We start from the raw sequence: 21,838 nt of genomic DNA, 5'->3' as shown, positions 1-21,838 counted from the left end.
TTTCTAATAATATATATGCATAGAGGACAAGTTTACTAAGAATATTTGTAAATATTCAAATCTACGAATATTAACTGTTTATTATTGAATTGAAATTCAACGGTGCATACCGTAGTGTAGCACAATAAAAAGTGGGATGTATAATATTTTAATTTGAACTGTTAATCGTTATTATAACAATAATCTAATTAAAGTTAAAACTAAACTAAATCTCAGAGTACCTTATTAATCTATTTTTACTAGATACAATAGTTGGGTTATTGTTTAGATTATTGTTGGTTTTTCTCTCGGCTCACTTTGCTCTCTGTGTCTCTCTAACTCATTCTTTCTCCCATCTTATATATATAATATTCTAACTTTTTAATTTCTTATTTAAAGGGTTTTCTGGATGTTTGCATATCATTTGTGTTGCTTATTTTGGCATAAAAACAATATAAATATCTTGATAATAAGACATAAAAATAATAATAAATAAATAGTGATGGATATCACACACAAGAAGACATTTGGTTGTTGATATATATATTCTGACAAAATTTGTTGGGATTTTTTCATTTAAACCCCTAACCTTTGAGATAATTATATAAATGCCCAACTGATAATGAAGAACTTTATTAGGTGCAAATTTATCATTTTTTATGAAAAAAAATATATATATATATATAAATAAAAATGAAATTAATATAAGGTTTTATAAGAGAATAAATTAATACCTCCCAAACTATTTTATCATTGGATTTAAGTTACAGCCAAATATTTAAATATTTTTACACCAAAATAAATAATTTAAAATTCAACTGATTAATATTTAAAAATAATTAATATTAATAAAACCATCATCATGAACTAAAAAAATAATAATTTTAATTACTTAATTCCATCAAAAAAATAATAACAAATATTACAAAACCAACTTTTACATCTAAATCTCTGTCAGATACTCATGGCACTAATTATGAATTTAAAGACTCCTTAATTTTATTTAAAAATTAATCACAAAAAGTGCACTTTTTCATACATTTTAATTATCAATTTTTTTAAAAAAAAAATAATCCAAAATAAATAAATAAATTATTATTATTATTAAAAAAAAAGAAGTGATGGCCATCAAAGGCATCCATTTGCTTCTCTGTCGGCCAGCCAACCTTTATTTATTCAAGTTTCTAAATTCCTTATCTTTTTTTTCATTTACCCCCTTCTCTTTTTTCATAATTTCATTTCAGTCCTTCTCTTTCTCTCTGCACCAACCCAACCCCACCTCCATCTCCACTCGGAGGAGAGATCGAGGCACCGAGAGAGAGAGAGAGAGAGAGAGAGAGAGAGAGAGAGAGAACGAGAGCTCCATTGCTCCTCCTTCTCTTCTTCTTCTTCTTCTTTTTCTTCTTCTCCATGGGCTCATCATCTGGTTTTGATTACTCTTTCAAAGTGCTTTTGATTGGGGACTCAGGTGTTGGGAAGAGTAGTTTGCTTGTTAGTTTCATCTCCAATCATGTCGATGACCTCGCTCCCACCATTGGTGATCACTGCTCTTTGCCCTCCTTTAGCTTTGGAATCTATGTTCAATTGAATATTGGTGTTTTGTTTTGGTTTTTGATTTGAAAGTTTGGATTTTTGTTGTTAGATTTTGGGTTTTGATTTTATTTTGTGGGGTTTTTTTGGGCAGGTGTTGATTTTAAGATCAAGTCTCTCACTGTTGCTGGGAAGAGATTAAAGCTGACAATTTGGGATACTGGTGAGGCGAATTAGATTAGCGAGATTGTGAAAAAAAAATTTCTTTTTCTTTTCCTTGTTATTTGAATGAATTGATGAATAGTTTTTTGTGAAATTTTGATTAAAAAGGTGGTAATTTGCTCAAGTCTTTTGTGTGGTTTTTGATTGAAGTTATGTGAAAATGAAGTTGATCAAAGAATTGGAATATCATTAGTATTGTTGTATTAGCTGGTTGAGGATGGTGGTTGAATGATAAGAATGTTGGATGCTGCATATGGTTTTTGAGTTGTACTTACATATTTGGTATGTTATTAAGGTTTATTCGTCTTTAATGTGTAATAACAACCATAAAAGTTTTCTGATTTTGCAGCTGGACAAGAGAGATTTAGGACGCTGACAGGTTCTTATTATAGAGGGGCTCAAGGAATAATTCTGGGTATGTCTTGACGTGCTGTTCTTATATTGTCTTTAGCATGTCTGATTTATTCTTGGATACCTTTAGTTATTGCTGACTTATCTTTGTCACTGCTTCGAAACACCAAGGATGAACACTAGTTTGTTGGAAGTAAAATTATCCTGCAGTAAGATTTTGCCATAAATGTCTCAAAGAATAAGTAGAAGCGCAAATAAAATGTTTAAATTGAAGACACTGGCAAATCAATTTCATATGTAAAAAAAGGTCATAGCAATCTTTAATGCTCCTAGTTCTGTGTTTAACTATTTAGTGATTTTGTTTTCTCTATATATGTTCTATGAGTTCCATCATTTTCTGCTTCCAAGCCCAAAACCCTAAACCCTGCTTCCAAGCTCATTGTGTTCTTGCAAAGACATTCATCTGTTATCATGGGGATAACCAAAACACAATCATGATGATTGTGTGTACTCTTGTTTGCAACTCCTGCATGTTGAATAAAATCAATATTGGCCCTAAAGTGGGGATTAGTGTTTGTTCTGGCTCCTAAAGTAAAATTTTATATATATATATATATATATATTCATCATTGCGCCTTAACTAGACAAATATTTTTGTTTTCTTCTCTAAAACCAACTTGTACTCAAATGTGTTGTGTCTCTGGTCACATCTGTTACCATGTTGTATAGAGGGGCCAAAACAACAAGCTCGTCCATTTCAAGGACCAAATGAACAGTTATTTTACATTTGAGGTCAAAGTCAATAATAAGTCCCATTGTAGGGGCCACTAGTCGCTTTAACCCAATTAAGCTGGCTTCTGTTAAGCATTTATACAGGTTATACCATAGTCAACTCCAGCAAAGATGTGAAATGGGGTCCATGAGAAGCGTTGCCTCGTATGTTACTCTAATTATATGTCTGTGAGCCCTGTCAAAGATATGAATTGAAAAACTGTTTTAAGAATAAATTCTCACATCAAATAAGTTTTACATGAGGAATTCTTAATAATGAATTGACCATTTGGTGTAGCCAAAATCTTTTAGGTTTTGCATAATGGTTCTTATGTAGGAGGCCACCTGATAGACTGATAAAATATCATTCAACAGTGTTCCTCTAATTAGTTTGCATGGCAAGGGACTTTTTTAAGTTGTGTGTAGTTGTAAACTGCAGTATAGTGAAGAAAAAAATATGATAAGATTGTAATTGACATCGACCTTTCCAAACCAAAATTTCTGACTACAGCGATTGGTTCCACTTGTATTGTATAAGTAGGATTCTCTGTATGGCCAAGAGCATGGGACCAGACCTTTATGCTAGGCTGCAAGCTTGTCCCAGGCTTGTTTTGTAGTGAAGATTTTGAGACTTCATGGGCAGCAAGGCCCAGAAACAGAATGTGACAAACTTGACCAAATTCCCACTATCTGCTTATGCTAGTTCTGGTGGGAGTATTTTTGTATTGAGCTTTATTTATTTATACCGTTAGAAAATTAAATGTCCGAGCTTAGTTATTATAAATAGTCTTGACTAGGCTTGCATGGAAAGGCCGAGCTTGGCCTGGCCTGCTCACAACTCTAATTATTATGTTCTGTTTCTTGGTGTTGTTGTTCTATTGTTATCTATATGATATGTTATCATTTAAGCACTGATTCAATTTTCTGCTTTAGGCTTTGTTCTTCTGTCTCTGCAGGTATCATCCTGCATATATTCTTTCGAGTTTTCAATATAGTAGGTTTAACCTCATCTAAATCTACATAAAGGTTGGCAGTCTGATTATACTTTTATTACAGTCTATGATGTGACAAGGAGAGAAACTTTCACAAACTTGTCTGATGAATGGGCGAAAGAAATTGAACTCTACTCTACTAATCAGGACTGTGTGAAAGTTCTTGTTGGCAATAAAGTTGACCAGGTAACTATGTCTTTTCATCTTTCTATGCATCTATCATGTAAAACTGAAAATTTTTAAAATTTTAGACAAATTTCATCCATCACTACTAACAAATTTATGACTGCACTAAAGATACCGAATATCCAATGTAAGTTTGCTACATAACCGAAGTGGAATTAAATTTGGAGTATTGGTAAGAAAAAATTATTTGTCTTATGTATATATTTTGGAAGAGAGTTATTCATTGCCAGGTTGTTATCTGGTAATCCAATTGGCTGTTCCTTGTGATTTGTATTATCTATTTCAGAAGAAAACTATTTACTGGGCCAAAACTAAATGAAGCATTTTGTAGCAAGAGGACTAATGTTCTAACAGAATCTTAAGCACTGGTCTGATTATATAAGATAGCAGGCTCAAAAGGTTTATTGTTTGTATATAAATGATAAATAGGTCCCCTTTTATTTACTTCAGCCTATGAATTTCAGGAAGCCGACAGGATGGTTTCTAGAGAAGAGGGCATTGCGCTTGCACAAGAATATGGGTGTTTATTTCTTGAATGTAGTGCAAAAACTCGGGAAAATGTGGAGAAATGTTTTGAAGAACTTGCATTAAAGGTAAATTTCTTTGCTGTTTTCTCAAGGAATCTTTACTCATCTAATTAGAGAAGGCTGGCATGATGGATGTAAGCACAAATTAACTGAAAAAGGGCCAGTTATGTGTCCTAACATCTGTTTCGTATTAGGTTGTGAGGCCCATCACCCATCTGTCCTCAATCTTCTGAATCTCTTAATGGTAAACAACGTCTAAAGAAAGACAATGTTATTAGTAACTAGTAAATTTCAATTCTCAATGTTCAATGTCTTAATGCCTTGCCTATGCCATCTTTCTATGTTGATTACTTCAAGCAAAGTCTTGTCTATCTGCTTAACACAACACAGACTAAATTATATTGAAACTCTTTAGTAACAAGTCCTAATCAAAGATCTAATATGAATTATAATTGGATCAAATACTATTTCAAGTCTCCTAAAACTCTGCTCAGCAAACTCTATTGGCTCTGAGTAGATGATTCTGAGAAAACATGTGAGCTTATTCAGTCATAATTCATAAAACACAAATTTTCTCTTGCTTTAAATGGCCCCGAAAGATAGCTAAGCATGTACAAGATAAAAGCATCCCTGCATTATTTGCTTTTATGTACTTATAATCCACCTACACATCAGACACTGTGCATCTACAGAGTAATGTTATCTGTACAAACTAGAGACTTCCCAATTACACTTACCAAGCTCATTTCGTATCAAGTTTGTGATTTTGTTCCCTCATAGGTAAAGTTTTTTTTTGGATTATATATATGTTTCCATATTTCCTCCACAAATTCAGAGATCTGTCTTGATGACCAGTTAACATCAAAAGACTCCAATACTTTTTATGTACTTATTGAAAATAGATCCAATTGTTAGATAGTTCTCCCTAGAATGCTCTGAATTTGTTCAGCTTTTTGTGATCATATTCCTTGAATCATGCAATCACATAGAGACAACAATGTCATTCAATAATGTATGCGGCTCATTGAAGCATGACTATTTAACCAACTCCCCTTTTTCCCACATCAGACTCTGCATGTCTCAAATGTAATGTTATTTGTACAAACTATTGACCTCCGAAGAATTGTCGTCTATCTGCAAACCATGGGATGTAGTGTTTTACGCCTCAAGGAAAAATAATAAATTATTATTCAGTTTGAAAGTCTAGTTTGTACAAATACCATCACTCATTCACTATCCATCCCACTTAATTTTTGATCCTGCAACTGCAAACAGTCATAGCTCCCAAGAACATTTCTTGTAAAGTTGGTGATTGCATTCCAATCATAAGTAAAGTTCTTATTTTGGATTGTAGATTTGTTTTCATATTTTCTCTGTGAATTTAGATCCATCTTGATGACTTATTCAAGTAAAAGTCAATCTGTTGTAGGGTCCAATATTTTTTATCTTCTTATTGAAGTTAGATCCAATTGTCAGATAATTTTCCCTAGCATGCTCTGAAACTTTTCAGTCTCTTGTGATCATATTCCTTGAATCATGCAATCACATAGTGGCAACAATGTCGGCAATAATGCATGCCACTCATTCAAGCATGGCCTTCAATCCATCGTGACACTATTTGGAAGTAGTGATATCATCTTCCAAACAAAGGGGCCCATGTTTCTAGTCCCAATTCAAGCTTAATGAAAGGAGCAAAGAAATGAATATTATAAATTTAAAAAAAAAAAAAAGTAGTTTTCAGCTTTCTTCTCTATACTACATTGAAACAACTTTTCTTGGATGTTAGTACTTATGCCAACAATGGTTGCTGAGTTATCAACTCAATGAAAGTAGTTCAATTATCTTGCATGCAAAGTCAACTTCTAGTTTGTAAATAATAAAAAAAAAAGGTCTTGGTAGTGTTTGGATTTTGCCCAAGTTCATACTCATAGTGTTCTGGCAAAAGTTTAAAGTATAATACCCGAATTGATCCCTCTGCTTTTCTCAATCTTCTCATTTGGTCCCTTTACTCAAAAATGCTCCCAACTAGTCCCTTTTGTCTTAAAAAGGGCTCACTTAGTCCATCCACACTTGAAAATGATCCAACTAGTCCCTGTATTTTCAAGAGTAGAGGGGCTAGTTGGGAAGAATTAACAGTAGAGAGACCAATTTGGGTATTATGCCAAAGTTTAACTGCTGGCTATTAGCTGCTTGACACGATGACACTCCTCTTTTTTTTATCATCTAATAGCTTGTTGTTGTAATGTTTGGCTTGGAAATAAGAAGATTAACAGCCAAATGATTTCGGTATAGCGTATTCCTGATTAAAAACCTTAATCTGGAAACAAGTAATACCACATTTCACCTGGATTAGCTTATGCCTGCATTGCCAAATTGGTTCACTTTATTGCTGTTTTTCAGAGCCAAATACAAGAATTGTCTCATAAAATGATACTGTTTCACAGATTTTGGAAGTTCCGAGCCTCTTGGAAGAAGGATCGTCGGTCGGGAAGAGGAACATCTTGAAACAGAAACAGGAAAACCATCCAACACAAAGCAGAGGATGTTGTTCATGATGATTCTCACTCAAAAGATCGATCGCGGCTTAAAATAATTAACCAAAAAACCTGAACACCCAGAGAGACATTTTCGGTGAAATTTCGTACTCTTATCTGGAGTTTGTGTGTATATGAGTGTTGTGCATTTGTTTAACTCATTCTGAATGAAGTCATTGGTTGTATATTATGAGTGATCTAATTGATCTGAGTGAATGTGTTCCATTTCTATTTGACATTCCTTTTTTTTTTTTTTGCCCTTTTTTTTTATACATTTCTGTTTGTAAAATTGGCATCTTGAATGGTTATCTCACCAATAAATGATTGATTCATGAGCTATTTATATATATATATATATATATATTCTCTTGCTTGAGATCAGTTTTTCATCTTCTGTGAAAGAGAAATTTTGCTGCTGATTATTTTATTTTATTTTTTATTTATTTATTTATTTATTTTGAAGTGGAAAACATATTATATATATATATATTATATATATATTATTGTTGCAGAATATTTCTTGGTGATATCAATTCTTTGTTGTGTGTGCTTTGGAATCTCTAGGTCTGAAATTCTGCCTGCTAGTTTGTTGATTTGTTTATATATATTTAAAAAAGAATATATATATATATATATAATATGAAGAAAAAAAATGGGTTTGAAATAATTGCATGATTTCAATTATCTTGTTAAAATAGTAATTATTTTTTGAAATTTATAGTTCTATGAAAAAAATATTCAATTTTTTTTAGCAAAACTTTGGAATATTTATTTTATTCTATTTTTTTTATTTACACAAAGGTGTACATCCAGCCTTGGATTTAGGTTATTCCACATTTCTTTATATTAAGATATTAATAACATTGATTATGAATTAATTAAAACCATTAAATAAATATCATCATTTATTAAGAAAAATAAAGATTATTTATTTTATTAAAAACTAAAATAAATGTGTATCTAATCACATATCATATGAAAATAAAATAAATTGCTTCTTTACCTATTAAAATAAATATCTTGATTTATATAGAATATTCATTTCAAGGACATTCTAAAATCTAATTTCAAACCCATGAAAAATAAAAGCAAAGGTGTTTGTTGAGATTGCTCTGCATATGTGTGCATTTCTGACATCGGCTTATCAATTTTTTTTTTAACACTAGACAACAAGCACCCCCAATTACGGTCAAAGTTAGGGATAAATACAAATGTGAAGCACACTCACGATCAATAACACATTACCCTCACATTGAGACAGTTGATACCGAGAAAATCTCTCATCAAATCAAAAACAAAAATGGATTCGATTTCGAACCAACTAGTTATTCCTTTCTTAGCGATGAGAAGGTATATTTCAATCTCGGAATCCCTCCGAAATGAGAACTTTAGCAAATGATCCGATACTAATAGCCTAGGTAACCGTTGGTGATTTATCACATTTTACCAATATATATACAAGGGTAGATCTTTTATGGATGTTCATAGGATATTAATCTATGGATATTAATTTGGACCGTTGGATTTCAATCTAATAATTTTTTTTATTATGAATGAACAATATTTACTATGCTTATGAGTAATATATAGTACCTAAACAAATCATAGCAAACATATTCCTAAAAGCATCTATATTATAAAAACTAAAAACAAAAAACACACCATGTTACCAACCACGGACGGCCACATAATCCTTCTTATATTTATATATATACAAAGATTAAAAAAAACCTAAAAAAGGACTTTTTTTACTTCTTTTTAGAATGTGATAGGATACAAAAGTAAAGAATTCATTGATGAGTTAGCCCCACAAACACATACATATTATATTAATATTAGCACACATATATATGATATATATATATATGTTATTTATTTATTTATATATATAGTACATATAGTCACAAAATTAAAAAAGAAACAAAGAAGGTGATGGGACATGGGAATAATGACAAATATCAATAAGTGAAATGCAAAGGTTCACATGTCTACTACCACTACACACCGGCCAAGCCAAGGACAGCGAACCCCAAGACATTGCTCACCGTTTCTTTCAAATTTTCAATTATTTATATATCTATATATATATACACACACACTTAATTTTATTATTAATTTATTCTTTGGTTTTTCTCCTACCTAACCATGCACGTTTGCATTCAAGTCATGCTCATCATGAATGGCTAGTGGATGAGAAGGCATAACTCCTTTCAAAGATGCGAAGATATATATATATATATACTATATTACTATATACACACGTAGGTGTGTATTTTATATGATTATAAATGATGTGGTTCATATGAGTTGTTGACATGTTAATTAGGCTTCAGTGATCTTTGTTTATTATGAGGGTTTTTTTTATAAATGTGATAAGAATTATTAGAGGTTGTAACTTCTCACTTACAATCAAAAATCTATTATCATCATTGTGTTTAATGCAATTTGAAATCAAGACATGATCTTATTTTTTACAGTAAAGCTAATGTCGTTAAACCAAAGACAGTTAGCTTAAGAGGCTCATTTTCTCTTTTGTTTTATTATAGTTAGTAAATGTACAGAATTATCAAAGTTATGCATGAGTAATTTGTAGCATATTATTTTAAAACAAGTTATTCTAATAAATGAATAATTTCCTATTGTTATTAAGATGGAATCATTTTTTAAAAAAAATTAAGGGGGCGTTTGGTTCAGTGTAACTGTAAATACAGTGGATTTCTAGTTACAATGTAATTGAAAATCCATGGATTTTATAATACAGTGCAGTCAAATCTAGTGTTTGGTTAGATATACTGTACATGCTGTATTATAGGATTTTGTATTTGATAAAAGATATTTATAAATTTGAAATTAGAAATTTTTTTACATTATAAATATTTTAATGATTTTAAGTACTGTATTAATTAATTTAACTATTAATTTTTTATTATTAAATTAGTTATTAAATTTATTAGTATATTTATTTATTTATTTTTTATTATATTTAATATTTTTAAATTTAAGTTTTTAACTCAATAAAAAAATATTTTTGAACTTTTTCATATATTTTTTAGCATGTTATTAATGATTTTTAATTATCGCATTGATCATTTTAACTCTTAATTTTATTATTAAATTAATTATCAAAGTAATTATTAAATTTATTATTAAATTTTATAATTTTTCACTCCACAAAAATATTCATAAATATTTAATCATATTTGTTTTTCTTTAATTGGTCACATATAGGTCACAAGTTATGCATTTGAAGAAATTTAAAGATGAGGGATTTGGTTTTACGCCCAATTTGGCCGTAAAACCAAATCACTCATTGGATGTAATATGAGTTACATTGGTTTTTGAAATCCTGTGAACCAAACACTGGATTTCAGAAAACCCAGTAACTCAAGTTACATGTAACTCAAAAACCCTCCAAACAAACACTACCTAAATGGTTCACACTATTTATCTAAATAATCATTCTTTCACTAAAAGTTTTATATATTTCAAATTTATTTCTTACAAAAATTTTGGTTTATTGACAAACTATCCAAATTAATGACTTTCTCAATGTTTAGATAAAAATAAAAATAGAATTTAATATATTTACAATATAATAAATAATATAATCAAATTATCAAGTTGTATAAAAAAATGTGTGATAAGAAATGTCTATTTTTTTTATATAAGACTCATAATATTTTATTTTATACTGATTAAAAACACACGGCTCTAAGAAACTTAAAAGTCAAAGAATTAAAAAATAATAATAATATAATGAAGTTTAATAAGATTGGAACAAAACCTACCGACAAGTCTAGCATCAACATCTAAATGAAAAGGATATGTAAATATTTTTCATGAATATTTACATATCCTTGATTTATGAAAATGAAATGCATATATTTGAAGTACTAGTCACCACTTAATCTTCAAATGATAAGATTACATACATAAGCATTGAAAGAGATGGAGATTCCTTGTGATTGAAACTTATCACCATTCACCAACTTAGTAATATGTTTGAAATGACAATATACTAATATGTGCCACAATATTTTTTTTTTTAAAAAAAATAATTATTTAAAATATTTTAAATAAAATAAATGTAGATAATTATAATTTATAGAGGACAAGAAGTGATTAGACATCTTTATAATAATAAATTAAAAATGACTGACAAAATTTTTAACGATGATAATCATATATATATAATTATTTTTTTAAAAATTATTCAATTAAATTAAATCTCATATTATCAATTTTTGAGTATGTCGATCTCTACAATTACATGAAAGCATGTTTAACATGCGAATAAAACTATATAAATTTGAGTATGTATTTAATAATTATTTTGAATTTTAAATTTAAATTGCATAATTTTTTTTAAGATAAAATAAATAAATCACTCATTTCATTATTATGGGAGCAAGTTAATTCCTCATATTTTCATTTAGCACAGAAAATTAGTATTATAAGGTTGAACATAGGATGTTGATGTAACTTTTTAAAAATAAATAATAAAATAAATTAGGATTCAAATTTGAAATTTAAAATTTAAAAATTGGAAACCAATAATTGATTAGCGTCTCTGGTTCATAATGCAAAGCCTGAGCAATCACATGCCACAAAAAGGAACATCATGAAAAGTCTGGCACTCTCTCATCCATCACATCAACAACAGTATTAGCATTATCACATTCTCATTCTTTTTTAAATTTTACAAATATATAATTGTTTTATTAATTTTATTTTAAAAAAATTAAAAAAAAATTAAACTAATATAAACCGTTCATTTCCACTATAAATTTATAAATCAAATTTAACTTTCGTATTATAGTTTTAATGGAAATATAAGATACTGAAATGGTGATTTTCTGATTTTTTATGTTTATTTATAAATATTTATTTTTTTTATAAGATAAAATTAGATAAGTGTCATGATTAAAAGAGAACAATATACTTTTTTTTTTTAATAAAATCACCTAAAAAATCAGTTAAATTTAAATTTCAATAAAATCTGATTTATGTGATATATATACATCTTATACCCAATTTTTGGATGTATTTATTCACTACCAAGGTGCGAAAAATTTATCCCACAAAATTTATTAATAGATTACTGTCTAAATAATACAATTAATCAAATTTCATTTAATTAATATATTATTACTATAAATAATAAAACTAATTATCTATCTTATTTCTTACGTGCTTCCAACCAGAGATGGAATCAAGTGCGGAAGATGGGGGAAATGGTCCCCAAGCTTTTTTTACATACTAGTCGTTCTCAAAGAAAAAATTTATAATACATTTATATGGCTCAATTGGCATTTTTTTATTTTTTTTATATGTGATGTTTATTTTTGGTGTTTTGATTTGAATTATCAAATTAATTTTAGTTTATTTTTTATTTTTAACAGATCTATAGTAATATTTTAAAAAAACAAAATATAACCAATCAACCCAATTAATACTTATTTATTTATTTATTTTTAAAGGAGCAACAAGTGCCTAATCAAGTAGCACGTGGAGGAGCCACACTCCACGTCACAATGCCCTCACTTTGCGTTAGGCGAGAATCGAACTCAGAAAGCCACTCTACCCAAAATGAAAACCCTAAGAATCGAACTCAGAAAGCCACTCTACCCAAAATGAAAACCCTAGTAAAAAATCCGATGCCAATTGACCCAAGCGGTTGGCACTAATACTTGTTTATCTCTCCATGTTTCACTCTAATAATTACTATGCTCAACTGTATTAGATGTTCCATCCATATTGCCATATTTCCAACCGTGAACACAATGGATTAACTCAACAAAACATAATGAAAAATGGAGAAGAAAATACAATAAACAAAGTCACTCCAAACACAAAACCAAGATAGAGAGAGGCCATCCAAAAGTCTCAAAGAAACATCCAAAACCCACAAGAACATAATTAATATATCAAAAGCAAAGAAGAGAACATCAAACATTAAAACATTAAATGATTCAAAATCAAACCTCAAACCATACATAGAATACCAAAGATCTCACCACAACCCAAACAACATACATAACCACTTAAACAAACTCAAACTACGTCCACCCATCCACGCATGCATGCATGCACACGTACGTACATCCACATCCACGTTAACATAACCACCACCTTTTTCTCTCAATATTCAGCGGAAGGAATTTGCTCATGAGAATGAGAAATGAAAAACAACTCATAAACAAGACCAGCAAGTCCACCACCAATCAAAGGACCAACCCAATAAACCCACTGATTATCCCAAGACCAGCTCACCAGCGACGGTCCAAAGCTCACCGCCGGGTTCATCGAAGCTCCGTCAAACGCTCCGCCGGCGAGGATGTTAGCTCCGACGATGAAACCAATGGCTATAGGTGCTATAGTTCCCAAAGTTCCTCTCTTTGAATCAATGGCTGTGGCGTAGACGGTGTAGACAAGGCCAAACGTCATGACGATCTCCAGCACGAGAGCGTTCCAGACGGAGATGCCGGAGAGGCCGAAGGAGCCGGTGGGTTCGCCGGTGGAGATGCGGAGGAGGAGGCAGGCGACGGTGGAGCCGAGGAGTTGAGCTATCCAGTAGAGGATGCCGCGGAGAAGGGTTATGTTGCCGCCGACGAAGGCGCCGAAGGTTACTGCTGGGTTGACGTGGCCGCCGGAGATGTTGGCGGCGACGGAGACGGCGACGAAAAGGCCGAAGCCGTGTGCTATTGATGCTGAGATTAGCCCCGCCGGTGTTGTGGAGGCGCCGCCGGTGAGCTTGCCTGGGAAACGAGTTTTTGTTTTGTTAGTATAATGTTGGCGAAACGCGTTGGTTCGGAAAGTATAATGTTCGAGAAACGCGTTTCCTAGTCAAACTTTTATATATATATATATATATATAAGCACGACAAAAGGGGAAAAAAATTATAACCTAAAAATTCGAATAAATCTTAGGAAACGGAACGCGTTTCCCATCTGATAGAATTTACCACGATGAAAAAAGGGAGATCGCGTTTCCCAATAAATACCAAGCATTTTTAAAGTGTTGACATCCGAGACAATATATATACGACATCAGAAAAAAAAATTAAAACCTAAAAATGTAAAAAGGGAAACGCGTTTTTGGCATAAATAATTTTCAACTCAAAAATGGAAAAAAATTGAGAAACGCGTTTCCCAACTTATGGCAATTTATGCCAAGGATTTTTCAAGGGTTGAAAAACTTTAAAAAAAAAGTAGAAGTAGATGCATTTGTGATCATATATTATCTTAATATCTCGAAAAAAAATTAAAAAAAAAAGACTCAAATATAAAAATTTAAAAAAAAATAAAGAAGAAACGAGTGTAGAAGGGGAAACGCACCAAAAGCCATGCCAGAGCCTTGGCCGGCAAAAACGAAGATAAGAGTTGAGATGAACTCGGCCAACGCGGCCTTGAGCGCACTCGGGTGAGTCGCCTCCTCCCGAGTTCCGATCGCTATCCTCGAGATCGGCATTCTTTTGATCCTCTAATCAACACCGTCCAAAATATAAACACTAATTAAATAAATATAAATAAATAACCCAAAACTCTCTCTATCCTCTCCGCCCTCACTCCTTTGAGTCTCCTTATATACTAAAAACTCTCACACCCTCCTTTCCCTCCACCGGCTATTGCCGGTTCTCGGTCACCTTCCAAAATTAACTAAAAGAAAAAAATGAATTTAATTATTTAAATAATTCAATATTATAATTATTTTCCATAAAACTTGAACAATTAACTTATTAATATGAAAATATAAAAATCATTTTTATTAATATAAATTTTTATTTTAATACACTTAATAATTTTTTATGAGATATAATTTTTTTATACCTAAATTTATCATAAATAACTCAACAGCTCGATTTTTTTAAAACGATCATATATAAAAAAAAACTGAGTTTTATAACTCCTGTATTCTTTACTTACATGAATTAAAATTTATTTATTTTTCTATGAAACAAACATTTTATACAGAAATTTGATACTAATAGATCAGAGTTTAGGAGAGATGTATTCATATTTTTTAATTTTTTTAAAATTATAAAATTTAAGAGGTATTTTACAATTTTTCTGAAAATAAGGAAAAAAAAAAGGACAAAATAATATAATTTTTAAACTTTTTTTCTTGTGGTTCTTGTACTGGGACAGCTCAGCAGAGGGTGATGATTAGCTAGACGTGCGACACGTGTTATTTCCGGATAAAGGCATGAGTGATTGGTCTGTGGGTTAGGACCACCGACACGTGTCCTGATTTGACCGGTATGGAAAGAGCTTTTGTTTTGTAGCTTTGTTCTTGGATTCTTTATTTTGGGTCTTGAATGTTCTAAGTTTTCAGTAATTAATTATTATTAATTATTAAACATGATAGTTAGTGATAATTATTTCTTTGAGAAGTCATTGTAAACAGCTATTTTTTTAATTATTTTATGTAATTTTTTATTTTTAAATTGATTTTTTTTGTTTATTATTAGCAAGTGGAGTATGTGCGGTGATATATTATTTGATAAACTAAATAAATAATAAAACTATAACCTATAAATAAGAAAAGAAAACAATCAAAATCAAGCAAATTAAACATGAAACATAAATAGAAACAAGTCAAATAAAAGCATTTAAGTTTAGGGATTATCAATATAGACAAGCCCCATCCCCACATATTTTTACTATTAAGACTCAATCATTCATTTAAAATGAATTGAACATGTAACATCCTGTGTAAACATTAAATGCTTTAGCCACTCAGCTTGTCATTTAAACCCTAAACACTATATATACAGTCTCAATTTTATTAGTATCTTTTCGGAACATGGGCTCAATTTTATTAATATCTTTTCATAATTTGGTAAAATGACTCTAATTATCGTTTCATCACGCTGTTGGAAAAAAATGATGCTCAATCTATAATCTACTAGTGTTGTTTTCTCTATTCACCATTGCTGGTTAGGATAAATATTTCCTATTTTATATTTTATATATATTTTGATTAACTGTTTCATCATAATATTATTTAATATATTATTTATTTTTAAAAAGTTACTTTTACAAAAAATAATCGAGTCTAAATTGTTGTTATTATTATTATTATTAAATAAGTCCAAATCAACAAACAAAAGACAATAGTAATATTTGACACAACAAAAGTAAAAAAAATAAAAAAAAATGTAAATAAAGACAAGTTGAAGATTAATTTGATAGATAATATGCCAAATAGCGAAGCAATCTTATCCACAATGAAGAATTATCAAATGGTGCAACCTAGAAGATGGCTCTAGAGGCCAATAGATGCAAGCACATGCCCATCTTTAAAAGGGTCCACCCAAATGAATGAGCCACTATGGAATGTTTGATGGCAACCCTTTCACCAACGGCTAAGTGGTTTTATTAGAAAAATCGGGTCTCTAATAGAACCCTTCACAAGTGGTGAGAGTTCGAATTTTAAGTGAGGGTATATTTCTAGGAGTATAAGTAGTGATTGTGTACGGATAATTCCAGCGCCTATGTATGCACGGGCCCCACTCCCACTTATTCCGCCGAGACTTGTGCACGCTCCTGCCTTTCTTAGCGGCTAGGCCGCTCATCTTGGTAAAAAAAAACCCTAATCCCTTTCATAACACACAAATAAATGTTTTTCAATTAATTTTATATATTAAATGGTTTATTTGCATCTGTATTACAGCAATTTTAATTCATGAATATAGTTTTTATTTTTATTATTTTTATTTTTATCTTTGTCATGGCTTTTTTTTAAGAGCCATTGACTCTAAATTAATTCAGATGAAATACTGAGTTTTATAATAAAAAAAAAATAGACATCTATTGGGTGAGATTGGTTATGTATTTTTTTAATGTATTATTATTATTAGTAGTAGTAGTATTTTGTATGGCTTGAACAAGAGGAACAAGAGGGTGATGATAGATTGAGTGTGATGCATGAATTGTATGGCTGTAAAGAGAATTCAAAGGACAATACTACTCTGTGAAAGTAATGTTCCTTTTCAGCCTCATTTGGAAAATGTTTGTTTGATTTCGATCATTGTCAAAGCATATCTCGTCTTCTTTATGGCTCTTTCCCATTAAGTCTTTGTTACTTTCTCATTTGGATTCCTTTGTTCTGTCAAAATTAGATCATCCATATGAATAAATTCATAAATTCACTTCCAAATGCTTCAATATTTTACATGTACATTTTTTTTTGTTGCTACATTTTGTCATGGTCCTCTCAATTGAGTTTAATTGAAAGCTAAATTTAACCCTTTGACTAATTAATTCACATGGTACAAGTGTCGAAAATATGCATTAAAAATAATAATTGTCATCATTGAGTAGATAAAAAAAATTATGATTCAAGTGTTTGCACATATGACTATATGACTAGGTTTTTCTTGTCATACTGCAACTCCAATTTGTTTTATAATAGATGTTTCACTTATTTAGATCCAAATCATACATATAAACATATAATCTTTTTCTCCCCTATTTAACCTGAGGCTATTTCATTCATCCTCTTACAGATAATCTTAAACTCAATCTTAATCAGAGCTGGAGTATCACAACCCCACTAGTGTTTATTTAATTATAGAATATGGATCACTAAACTATCCTAATCAATCATAAAAGATCAAACTCGTATGTTTTTTTTTCAAATACTTACACTATTTGGCATCCTTTATTAATAATATAAACATTTTTTTCTCTTCAAAATGATACTTCTATTCAATTTCATCCTTTGTCAACCATCTCTATATAAATCGATTTTTCCTCTTCATCTATTGCTTGATTATTAAGGCATTCTAAATTATTTCTATACAACAATAAATAATGACATAAATTGCTTCAAATTTATTAATAGCAGTACTCAAAAAAGGAACTTTTTTTTTAATGACTTAAAGATGGACTATGATTTTCTTTTTCTTGTTTGCATGGCTTATTATGTCTTCCAAATTGCATCCAATGGTCCAACAAACATTAAGAGTTGGACCAAATTTTGGATGAAAAAAGGACCACTTCATAGTCTTCAATGATCATTTGTGACATTTGAGATAACTTGTGGAGGGTTGGTGGTTCATAACTTCATATTCATTTGCATTTAACTCTGCACTGACTTTTTGACAACCATGAGTTGGATTGAAAGGTCCACTTCATCACACTTCATTTTTATTCAATTTTGTACCCTTTCACTCTTCATTGTCCAACTATTTTTGCATTTCCTTTTAATCCATGGGGAAATCACTTGTTTCTCTTGTTTTTTAAGCTTGAGTTATAGAACCAGAGCATAGTGAAATACTAATAGCTTTATAAAAAATAGACAGATCAGGAATGGGTTCTAAATGCAGTGGAATTTGAACTTAAAATCACTGATTTAAATCACTTAAATTTTTTGCTATTTGAATCGATTTCTATTAGTACTTGTATATTTTTAATAGGAAGTTATTACTAAATATTTTTCAAAAATATATTTATCTCTATAATCGTGTGGTTAAAAATGTACTTAAAAATAGAAAATTAAATTTATTATAAATGTCATATTCTCTCTAGTGAATATTATTTTTTTATTGCCAATTTCGCAATTTATTTTCTGTTTGACTATCAAATTATTTTCTATCTTTACAAGGACATCAATTTTTAAACTTTTTTTTTATTTTTTTAAAAATCCTTGAAAATATTTTAAATTTTAGTTCAAGAAATTTTTTTTAATCTTTATCCTTATATATATATATATATAAACACACCGACACACGCATAATTTATTAAAAAATGTACATAATTTGTGGTTGCAAATTTATCTAAAAAATTTTATTGCATTCCCGAAAAGGTTATTTGTTTTATAACTTTTATTTTAGAAAATGGTCCCCAACACAAGTTGGAACTCCACTTTCGGATTTCATTTTTTACCTAAACTATTTATTTACAAAAAAAATATCATCTTATATATATATATATATATATTCGAATAGGTAGCTCCATGAGTCCATAATTTAATAGGGCCTTTGGATTTTTTTTTCAAATGCAACAAACTCCGTGAGCCAGAAGGTATACGTGTATACTAATTAAAAATTGAATGTTTAGCCCATGTGCCCTCACTTGATGATGTAGAGTATAGATTGAAAATTCAAACCCACAACTGTAAACTATGACCACCACCACTGCGTTAAATTAGATTTGAACTCGAGACATTTAAATGTCTCAAACTCATTTTTCTAAAATTCACCTTTCTAAAGCTAATATAGATGGGCTATAAACTCTTTATTTTGGGTTCAACATCTAATGGTGAATTATAACAGTCAAAAACTTAATTATATATACTAATGCAGTATATTCAATGCATGTGTGTAAAATTTTTAATAAAATTTTATCATTATTTAAAAAATACAAATTAAAATTTTTGACTAATATGGTTATTATTAAACAACTCACATATATAACTGGCCAAATAAAAAAAAAAAGTCAAGAAGAGTCCAACAAAAGTTTAATAATTTTAGCTATAACTCTAAATACAATCAAAATATTTTTAATAATCTAAATTAGAGAAAGAATTCGAGTTTTACAATACGAAAAATTCGATCTGTTTTATAAAATTATTTTTATCTCTTGTCACTTCATTTTATAAATTTATACCGTAAATTCTAATGGTGATGTGATTTTTTTAACAAAAAGGATAAACATTGTCCAAAAAAATTGTTAAAATGACAAACAAATATTATAATACATTAAATTTATCATATTGGGTGAATTAACATACGTAGTAATGATGGCTTGCCACATGTGTCCAAGATAATATATTAAACAATATAATCTCGCAATCAGAGGCAGAGGAAGAGAGGGGTGTGCAGGGGGCGATCGCCCCCCCTTGTCACCGGCGAACTCCCGCCACCCCTCCTTTGACCCCTCTCTCTTTTCTCCGCCCCAAAGGCGGGTCTCTCTCCTTTATACTACTTCTATGCATCTCTCTCTCTCTCTCTCTCTCTCTCTCTCTCGTTTCCCTCCTCCTTTTCCCTTTTACTCTTTTACTATTTAGGTTTTTAATTTAATTTAATTTTTAAATTTTTTGGTTTTTTTTAAAAATATCTCTTTCTCTTTATATATCTTTAGATTTTTTTAAATATAATTTTTTTTTTTATATTTTTTATACTTATCTTCTTAAACATAATATTGTTTTAAAAAAATATTTATAAAAACTTATTATTTAATCTATTGATAATTTATAAATTACTTTATGTGGTATATATATTTTTATTTCAAAAATCTATGTTTTAGTTTTTAGTTTTTTATAAATTAGTTTACACAAAATATAAAATTATATTTTAACTAAGTTTTTGTAAAAATTTATTGTTTGGCTTGATTTTTATAATTAAACTACAAATTAACATATAAATAAATTATAAACAAAATTTATAAATATTTTATTAATTATTTTTTATTATAATTCGCCCCTCTACCCCATAATTTCTGGCTCCGTCCCTGCTCGCAATGGTAAATCTCCTCTATTCTGTAACTTTAAATAAGTGGACAATACAACTCCTTCTATGAAAGATCTAATAAACAATAAATGAATATTATTGTATAAATATTCCACGGTATTATATAGTGTTGTTACAGTACTGATGGCAGAGAGATATGACATTCCGCCTCTTCACCCACTCCCACATGTCTTTCCACTCAGTTAGACAGTGTTTGGCTAATGCTACAATTGTGACTTCTCATACAACTGCACAATCATGATCATAAAATCATGCTCTAGAACTATTCTTTATATTGATGCATCAAACGAGCTTCTTAATATTAGGCCTGATTTGAGTTAGTGGCCCCTAAAATGAAATGGCTTGGGCCTACCTAACTTAACTTGAAGAGAAATATTTGCAAACAAAGATGGCCCATTCCATGGGGACCTGCCCGAAGCCCAACATTGCCTTGAAAACTTTATAAATACATTTATAAATCCATTTGATAATTTTAACATGGTTTTATATGATATATGGTTATTCATGTGCAAGATTACCCATTTTTCTTATGAATATCTCATAAATTTCTTTTAAAATGTACATTATTAGATGTTGTATAAATAATTAGATTTAAAGATCATAGGCTTTTCAGTTAAAAATTAAATGATATATTATTTATTTTAATGAAGAAATCATAAGATCCTCATTAAAAATAGAAAGTGTTCTTACACTACAAATTTAGTTTTTAGGTAATCACACCAAATCAACTGCAAGCTCGCTGGTGCAGACACAAAGGGGGTGGACTCATTTTCCTCAATCTTGGGTTTAAGTGCAAGCGTACCCACCAATGTCCGGGCTAAAGTACCCTCATAAGGGGTATGCTTGGTGCAGGTGTATTGGGAGAGCTTATCTTTAGTATTGGTGCAAGTATTAACACCGGCCCAATCTGCTAATTAAAGCTAAGGGTGTAAACGAGCCGAGTCGAGCCTAGCCATGTTCAAACTTGGCTCGACATTATTTTAACTAAGCTTGAGCCAAGCTCGAGTTTCTTTTGTTTGAGCCGAGTCGAGCTCGAGTCTACATCGAGCTTTATAAATAGTAAAGCCCTCAAGTTCAACTCATTTATTTGAAAAGATAGGTATTTTTTTTTCATAAGTAATGCATCATCATAATAATTATTATTATTAAAAAATATTGTTTTAAATTAATATTGAACTTTTTTACAATAAAAATTATAAATTAATCTTATTTTTTCTTAAAATTATACTTAAAATTTAGTGTAATATTTTTATAATACATTTTTATTA

General features: G+C 30.0%; 2 protein-coding genes across 2 annotated transcripts; one reads left to right on the top strand and one right to left on the bottom strand.

The window, feature by feature from the left end:
• The first annotated feature begins 1,290 nt into the window (after nucleotides 1-1,290).
• Nucleotides 1,291-7,325, top strand: LOC120275200 (ras-related protein RABC2a-like). The gene is made up of 6 exons (XM_039281724.1): nucleotides 1,291-1,516; nucleotides 1,664-1,732; nucleotides 2,081-2,146; nucleotides 3,910-4,031; nucleotides 4,496-4,624; nucleotides 7,003-7,325. The coding sequence occupies exons 1-6, from the start codon at nucleotides 1,390-1,392 to the stop codon at nucleotides 7,111-7,113; spliced, it is 624 nt and encodes a 207-aa protein (XP_039137658.1). The 5' UTR covers nucleotides 1,291-1,389; the 3' UTR covers nucleotides 7,114-7,325.
• Nucleotides 7,326-13,025: 5,700 nt separating this feature from the next.
• Nucleotides 13,026-14,661, bottom strand: LOC120275977 (probable aquaporin TIP1-1). Its single transcript, XM_039282716.1, has 2 exons — nucleotides 14,431-14,661; nucleotides 13,026-13,850 (listed from the first exon to the last, which is right to left on the bottom strand). Exons 1-2 carry the CDS (start codon nucleotides 14,561-14,563, stop codon nucleotides 13,234-13,236), a joined length of 750 nt encoding a protein of 249 aa, XP_039138650.1. The 5' UTR covers nucleotides 14,564-14,661; the 3' UTR covers nucleotides 13,026-13,233.
• Between the last annotated feature and the right edge of the window lie 7,177 nt (nucleotides 14,662-21,838).

Source organism: Dioscorea cayenensis, chromosome 14 (assembly GCF_009730915.1).
Source record: "Dioscorea cayenensis subsp. rotundata cultivar TDr96_F1 chromosome 14, TDr96_F1_v2_PseudoChromosome.rev07_lg8_w22 25.fasta, whole genome shotgun sequence".
In the NCBI taxonomy this organism is placed as follows: domain Eukaryota; kingdom Viridiplantae; phylum Streptophyta; class Magnoliopsida; order Dioscoreales; family Dioscoreaceae; genus Dioscorea; species Dioscorea cayenensis.
This window is presented reverse-complemented; position numbering and strand designations above follow the sequence as displayed.